This window comes from Clupea harengus, chromosome 11 (assembly GCF_900700415.2).
Source record: "Clupea harengus chromosome 11, Ch_v2.0.2, whole genome shotgun sequence".
NCBI classification, from domain to species: domain Eukaryota; kingdom Metazoa; phylum Chordata; class Actinopteri; order Clupeiformes; family Clupeidae; genus Clupea; species Clupea harengus.
The window spans coordinates 24,697,773-24,705,155 of record NC_045162.1 but is presented as its reverse complement, the minus strand read 5'-3'; the positions used below and the strand labels follow the sequence as shown (position 1 = coordinate 24,705,155).

At 37.7% G+C, this 7,383-nt stretch overlaps 1 protein-coding gene across 1 annotated transcript; it reads right to left on the bottom strand.

Annotated features, from left to right (window-relative positions):
- Positions 1-3,606: 3,606 nt before the first annotated feature.
- Positions 3,607-7,268, bottom strand: LOC116222504 (protein JTB-like). The gene is made up of 6 exons (XM_031576896.2): positions 6,787-7,268; positions 6,017-6,130; positions 5,847-5,887; positions 5,449-5,534; positions 5,261-5,340; positions 3,607-4,864 (listed from the first exon to the last, which is right to left on the bottom strand). The coding sequence occupies exons 2-6, from the start codon at positions 6,118-6,120 to the stop codon at positions 4,705-4,707; spliced, it is 471 nt and encodes a 156-aa protein (XP_031432756.1). The 5' UTR covers positions 6,121-6,130; positions 6,787-7,268; the 3' UTR covers positions 3,607-4,704.
- Positions 7,269-7,383: the final 115 nt, after the last annotated feature.

Below are 7,383 nucleotides of genomic sequence, written 5' to 3'. Positions count from 1 at the left end.
ACCTCCAAAATACACCAACTGCATTTGTTTCTCATATAGACATCACAGAGCTGGGACATAGAATCACTATTCCTCATGGTGACATCTAAGTTATTTCAATAAAAATCCCCAAACAATGTACACATTTGTGTTGATTACTCAGTTGTGGATACTGAAATTGTATTTTTACACATGCCTTAGTTGTGTACATTCTTGTCACTTAATTTAAAACTAAGATGTATATTTACCATTTCATTTTGATCAATTCATTTAAATGAAGTTTGCCTAAGAGGTCATGTACACCTTCATCATAAAACAAGGACAAGGTATGTGACAGCTCATCGTTTACAAACCTATTACTAGTGCTGTTTTACAAGAAGTGGAGTCGTTTATCCAGTGCGCGTGTCCTATATGTGTAAAGAGCATTCTTCCCGGTCAATGGAGTAGCTAACCCTACCTACGTCATGAGAAACACCCGCTGTGATGGTCATGACGTTACCGGTCTATTAAACCCATCTAAAAAAGGACAAGATTAGAGCTACATAGACGGATTAATTACCCCAGGGATTCCCCCTCAAGGTTTCGTAATGACAAAATAAAAGGAAGCCGCCACTTCGGTGTTTAGTGGGTCACTTAGCCTATTACTGCACCATTGTTTTCTCCAAATATGTTCCAAGTGTTCAATAACAGCAACACACAGAAACATCACACTATTGTGAAGCCCGTTACCATGCAGCTTGAAGTTGTACGCTAGCTATAAATAATTACATGTCACTACTGTTCCTGTTGAGATACCAAACAGTAAAATAATCAAGAGTCTGTGTTTTCCACCTTACCGTTAATTTAATTAGATGACATAATCAGGAGAGGGACTAATAGTATAAAAGGCAGTAGGTGACGGAGAGGTGCGTTTACCTTGCTTTTAAAACGGATGTCTGAGAGTCTAATAAGGACGTTTGTGACAACATCTAACGCTCAACTTTAGTTCAGTACCCTGGACAGCGTTTCTCGTCATTTATCGGCGAGAAATATATAGTCGGCTGGGATCTGAAGATACCCTATGCATTATTGAACACCTGGCTATGGCCAAAACGGCTTCAGTTTTATTGGGCCTGTTGATCTTTGTACACATTCTGTTGCAATCGTCCCTTGTGACTGCGATATGGGCGGATGATTTATCCGAGAAACCGGTTGAGGAAAAGAGAGAACTGGTAAGTTTGCTTACACAAGCAGAAAAAAAGAACATCAGTTATTATTTGTTTTCATTTTCATGGACTCTTTCCGAGTTTCACCTATAGGCTACTATAACAAATAATTGTCTTTTCTTCCCTGTAGTTGGGTGTTCTTCAGAATGTTTTAGAGAAACTTCAGAACCCAAGAATGGCTATGTGGAACAGAAAGCACAGTCGTCTTCCTCAAGTGAGTGAGTGCTAGGCCAAGTCAAATTAATCAATAATCCACCATCTATCTTCGACAAAGTTAGGATTGTGGATACATGAAAGAGAACACAGTAGCCTATCTAGAAACTAAACAGTTAGTTTATGCTAAGGTTACTAGATTTCTGAAATCTCCAGTTAGGCAGCCGATGTATCATTAAAATATCCAATGTTTTTATCTATAAAAGAGAGTTCCTTTTTTATGTATTTTGACCATGGTAACTGTTGTATTGTAATGAACTATGGTGAAGGTGGTCATATTCCGCATCTACAAATTGTAAAAACCACAACATAGCAAGTAGTTAGTAGAAGAAGAAAAGTGATACGAAGCTATAGTGAGCAGCCAGACCTCTGTTGACCGAAACAAGTAAGACGTCTTCCCGTCTCCTCTGATGCCCAGTCTTTCTTAGGACCTTCTGGTCTGTTCATAATTCAGTTAAAAACGGGGACATTTCCAGGGACAGGCCACTAAAAGCGGGAACTGTCACGTGGACGTCTGGTCACCCTAGTCTATGCAGTACCTCCATGTTTTCTCGATTCTGCATTTTGCGAATTCAATGCTAAATCAGCAATTTACAACATTTATTGCAACACTGAAGACTTCCTTATTTATTGCATGTAAAATTGTAGAAAATAAGCCTTGGTGTTAAATTGCAACTTGTTTCTGGCCTCCTGAGCCTACTGAGCAGTCTGTCTCAACCACTCCCACTCATTTGGTGTCAGGTGTATGAGGTATGGATGGACTACCACAGTGAAATAACCCTTGACGTTCATGACATAGGATATATAACTGTTATCTCATTAAAAACTTAAATGAACTACATACACATTATGTCTCTCTGCGTTGTATTTAGTTGTCAAGAGTGTTCGAACATGATTGTCCAGCTGTTACACAGAGATGGCATTTCAAATTAAAAGCCCATTCATAAACTCACACATGAGCCAACTGAAGGGTAATTTGAGTGAGTAGAATATTGCGAATTAAGGCCAGGAATGGTCAACAAATGTTGAATAATCATGGTTTCTGTTCAGTTTTCTTTAACAGCCCAGGGTTACTCATAACTACTGTTCTGAATATTAACAAGAAGTTGTGATTTTGGAAAGGTTCAAACCAAGGCAAGACCCAACTCTTCAGAGAGCACTTCCCGTCCTAACTGGCACTTCGACTAGTGCGTAACTTGCAATTACAGCAGTTACACTTCTGCACTCTTTCTTTCTTTTTATTTCATTTTGTTATATTTCTAATGTAAAGTAGTATTTATTTATTGTTACACCAGGTTCTATTGCTCGTAGCTTGAATATTCTCTCCCTTGTACGTCGCTTTGGACAAAAGCGTCTGCTAAATGACTAAATGTAAATGTAAATGTAAATGACATTTCATTTCACCTTAATTTTCTAGTATGACTGAAATGACAATATAAGTATGGTTGTAAAAGTTATTCGAAATTTGACGATGACACATCTAAGTGTTACATTGAAATGAAGACAGAAGAACACATACAAATAACTTTTGAGAAACTATTGCAAAAAATATTAAAATATTTGAAAACAAAAATACTCAGATAATCTGTCTGTTGTCTGTGATCCGTATCTGTAATTAATAGTTCTATAATGTATGTGGAGTTTAAGGGAGGTATAAACCAATTATTTCTAATCACCAACACAAAATCTGTCTTTTTGTAAAAAAAAATCGCAAAATCCTGGAGGGACTGTTTCTGTACAAGCCAACCTTGAATCCACAAATCAGCACCAATATAGGTTTAACTGCGACATCTAGTGGCAAAAGAACACAAGACGATGGAAATTATTTGTAACTAAACTCAAGGACACTGTTCTCAGGATAAACAAGTTTGAAAGAAACGTAATGGTCAAAGCTTCCTCTCTTAAACATCTCTATTTTTCTCTCCCAGTGCAGCATTGGGGATTACTGCTATGTGAAGAAGGGGCCGCGTTTTGGCCAACTCTGTGACTGCCCGAGGGCTTCAAAGTGCAACCTCTTCTTCTTAAAATGTTTATGACCAAAAATATTACAATGTTCAATACAGTGTATGTCTGTTTTATATTTATTATGATGGATTTCTACTTAAAACTGCATATTTTGCTTGTAATAAAGACTTTGATTTTTGTTAATTGTGAATATTGAATATTATGTCAATGTGTAAGTAAGTCAGACTACAAGTAAAGCATACTATATTTTTCAATAAAAATAGTTTATTATTGCAAAAGGTAAGGCTTATGTATTTCTGTAACTTCACTGTTAGCCTAAACAATTCCCATTGTCAGTAGATTACTAATATCCATCCTCTGATGCTTTCATACTAAAGCCCAGTGTATAATAGATAACAGGCAGAATTTTGAGGGGAAAAAACAAACACAAAGCTAACACAAAAAGAAAAGCCTACATAGCACCAACACCAAAAGCTTTTCTGATTTAACCCTTTACAGATCTTTGTATCATTCAAAAGTACAAGAGACGAAAATATGCCAAATCCTTGTAAATTGCTTTAAACTGTAGTAACATAGAACTCTTATAAAATGTTGCAACTGGCAATATAAACAGTATGTCAATATAAATACATTAAGGGCACTTCATAAAAATACTTCATAATCATATCAGATGAAAGATTCCTTTTTTGGAAGTAAACTTTTTTTTCTAAAGAGTCCAAGTCAAGAGAACCAGTCATGGATGTAACATAATCCATTTCTGCTACAAGGTTTCAAGTGAAAACTTATCTCTGTGGTATTGAGACCTGCCAGTAGTGTATTTGCACAAATTCAATAAGCCACAACCAAAACAACAAAAAAGAGAAACTCACTTTATATCCTGCTCGCCTAATGTGTGCTTGATGAACTCTCAAGGATAAATGAGAGATATATCCTGTTAGCCTAATGTGTGGTTGAACAAACTCTCTAGGCCTATTTTTTAAGGATAAATGAGAGATATATCCTGTTCGCTTAATGTGTGCTTGAACAAACTATCTAGGCCTATTTCTTGACTCCTCTGTGAAGTCTCTTAAGGGTCTATTCCTGTGTTGGGTTTGAATGAACTTTTAAATTTTTGTTTATTATCTTCTTTTTACTTGTTTCACTTTACTCTTATTTTTTTGTATCCTTTTATTTATTTCAATGCTTTATTGTCTTTCCATGTAAAGCACATTGAGTTGCACATGTGCATGAAATGCACTATATACATAAAGTTGCCTTGCCTTGCCTCTTCAAGTCACATACAAATAAACTCTGTGAAGAAGCAACCTTCTGTGCGGCTGCGAGCATTCTGAACCATGGTAAGCTACTCTGAAGACTGAATCTGTTTCCAAACCCTCACTGATGCTTTGCGATCCAACACCTGCTGGCGCTTGACGACCACCAGCACGAAGAAAACAGTCAGGCCCATCATCACTGCCTCAAACCGCCAGAAGAGACTCTCCTCTCTCACAGCAGAGTGACAACTGCACAAGAGCAAACAAGAAGAAAGGCGAGATGATAAAAGCATTGGACACTGCATTCCCCTTTAGATTTCCTGATTTTTGTAGCAGAGCTTGGGTAAAGAATCACAGAGACAAAAACACACAGTGGTACTGACAATGGTTAGAGACTGCAATAGTGTTCTTAGTTTCTGAGTAATATTGCATAACGGAGCATAACAAGAGAACGGGTCCATGTCATGTGCGGGTCCATGTCATGTCCTAATGACGCCAGTATTCCTAATGATATCTGTAAACTTTGTGTTATGTTTCAATGTACTTCAGTTAAATTAGATCATTAATATGTAGATGTGTCTGGAAATGTGTTGACAGAGGATGTGAAATATTAGTTTCACACCTTATTTTCGATGAGATGCTTACCTTTTAAAGTCATTCTTGTTGGACTTTAAACAGTTGACCTTTTCAATGTAACCAGTGGGATGACAGGCAGGCCACCATTTCTGTGAAAGAAAATGAGACAACTTTACAGTAAAGAAAAATGTCAGATGTGAAAATCTCCATGACACAGACACTATAGAAATAGCTATTGAGGAAATGTCATTACTCACTGACTGAATAGAATCGCATGGAGAACATTCCCCCAGCACCTCAAACTCCTCTTTTTGCCAGCATGAAGTGCCATCAGGAACCAGTTCTGCAAGGTGGTCACAAAGAATGAATGGCATGCTAAAATGATGGCTTAACTCTGAGGTAAATCAGATCTTAATGTACATCAGAGTGTATGGCCAATAGTTATGCTCACAGCAGTGCTACAAGAATCATCAGCAGGTGACAAAAGACAGTCTATAATGTTTTACACAATTCATCTGATCCAAGATATTAGGTTTAGTCCATGCATAAGACTGAACAAAAATGAGTAGATGGGAGAGCCACAACATGCAGCCCTGTTCATTTAATTTCCTCAATTTTCTAGTAAAACAAATGTCAAATAATGCAAAAATCAAACCTGTAGAGTTATGTTGTCCTAGTTCTGTTGCACTTAACACTCTGACAGAACAACAGAGAAAAATAAGTTAGGATTCAACCTACAGCAAACACTCCTTTACAAGACAATTCAAAAGTGCAACGTGACACTCAAGTAATTGATACGTCACTCCTTACACAAACTGAACCTACCTGTTAGAGACTACAGCCAGGAGAACCATGCAGACTGAAAGCTTTGGAGACATTTCTATGGGAACACCCATTTCTTTTGTGTTTGCACCACACCCAAATAGCATGTCACTTTCTCTGATGCAGAAAACAAAATTAGGTTACATTTATGGTGGAGCCATCTGTTTGATGCAACAGTCTAGTGTGTTTCTAGGTGACTGAGGGAAAAGTATGTACCTTTACTTTGTAGGTGTACATTTTCGACCAACAACCAATACATTCATTCATTCATTACAAACACATGATCAAACGAATCGTGTCAGAGCACAGGGTAACATAATATTTTGTAGTTCGCCATCTACTGGCAATTGCCTGATACACTTCTTTACCCAGTGCTCCTAAACACAAACAATCCAGCGACATAGACATGTGGGAAGAACTACCGGTAAGTATATTTCACATTTCTGAATGTGGGATGAAAGGATAGCAGAACTTCGACTTGATGCTATGATGTATAACAGTATTCTAAAAACAACACCTTAAACATCCAGTGAGCAACAACGGAGAGTTTAACTAGGTTGACCACAAACGTCTCCTTTCAGGACGACCGAAGTTTCGGGAAACCTGACAAAACGGACAGCCTTTTCTTTGTGGTAGGCTAACCAAACAAATAATATGAGTAATGTTACAGGCAACACATTCGCATGACTGACTATCCCATGACAGGAAAGCTGACTTACAGCAGTGGCCAAATATTAACGTCACTGAGAAGAATATGAGAAGAGACAACTTACCACCTTGAAATGAAGCTTACTTTGAAAACTTTGAAATTAAACTTTAATTCGTGAAAACGAACTTTGTAATTTAGTCATGGTTTAATTTATACCAATAGCCAAAACAATGCTACTCAGGGATAGCACTGTCATTCCCATGGGCGGGCTCCTGAAGAGTAATTTCTGAGTTGTACTCGACTGCCCCTAGCGGATTGAGTGTGTAAAATCCCGAGTTCTGAAATGGGCGATTTCTGTTTGTTTTGCCTGAATGTGACGCAAATGAAAATATCTTAACAGGGCCACATTCCTCTCAAACTAACTAAGGCAGATATGTCTCTAAATTTAATCTTACATACCTTATTTCGCCTCGTATCAGATGGGGACTGAAGAGCATGGGCACATTTTAAAATATCTGTTCCACAAGACTCAAGCACCCATAGAATGTTTGGACCAAGCCCAATAGTTGGCATTAAAGAGCAACTGGGCCATTGATGATTGATTACTCCATCTAGCAGTTATAATCGCATCCCATTTCAGGGGAAAATCGTATGGTCTGGCATCAGTTGCAGAAACACTCTGAGTTCATCTGTCTTTCTACGTGTCTTTACAGTTGACTGA

Coding starts and splice junctions, on each gene's coding strand:
- LOC116222504 (XM_031576896.2), bottom strand. CDS start 6,120: ATGCTATTTGGGTGTGGTGCAAACACAAAAGAAATGGGTGTTCCCATA. Junction 5,888..6,016: donor CTGGCTGTAGTCTCTAACAG/GTAGGTTCAGTT, acceptor TTGTTCTGTCAG/AGTGTTAAGTGCAACAGAAC. Junction 5,535..5,846: donor AGGACAACATAACTCTACAG/GTTTGATTTTTG, acceptor ACCACCTTGCAG/AACTGGTTCCTGATGGCACT.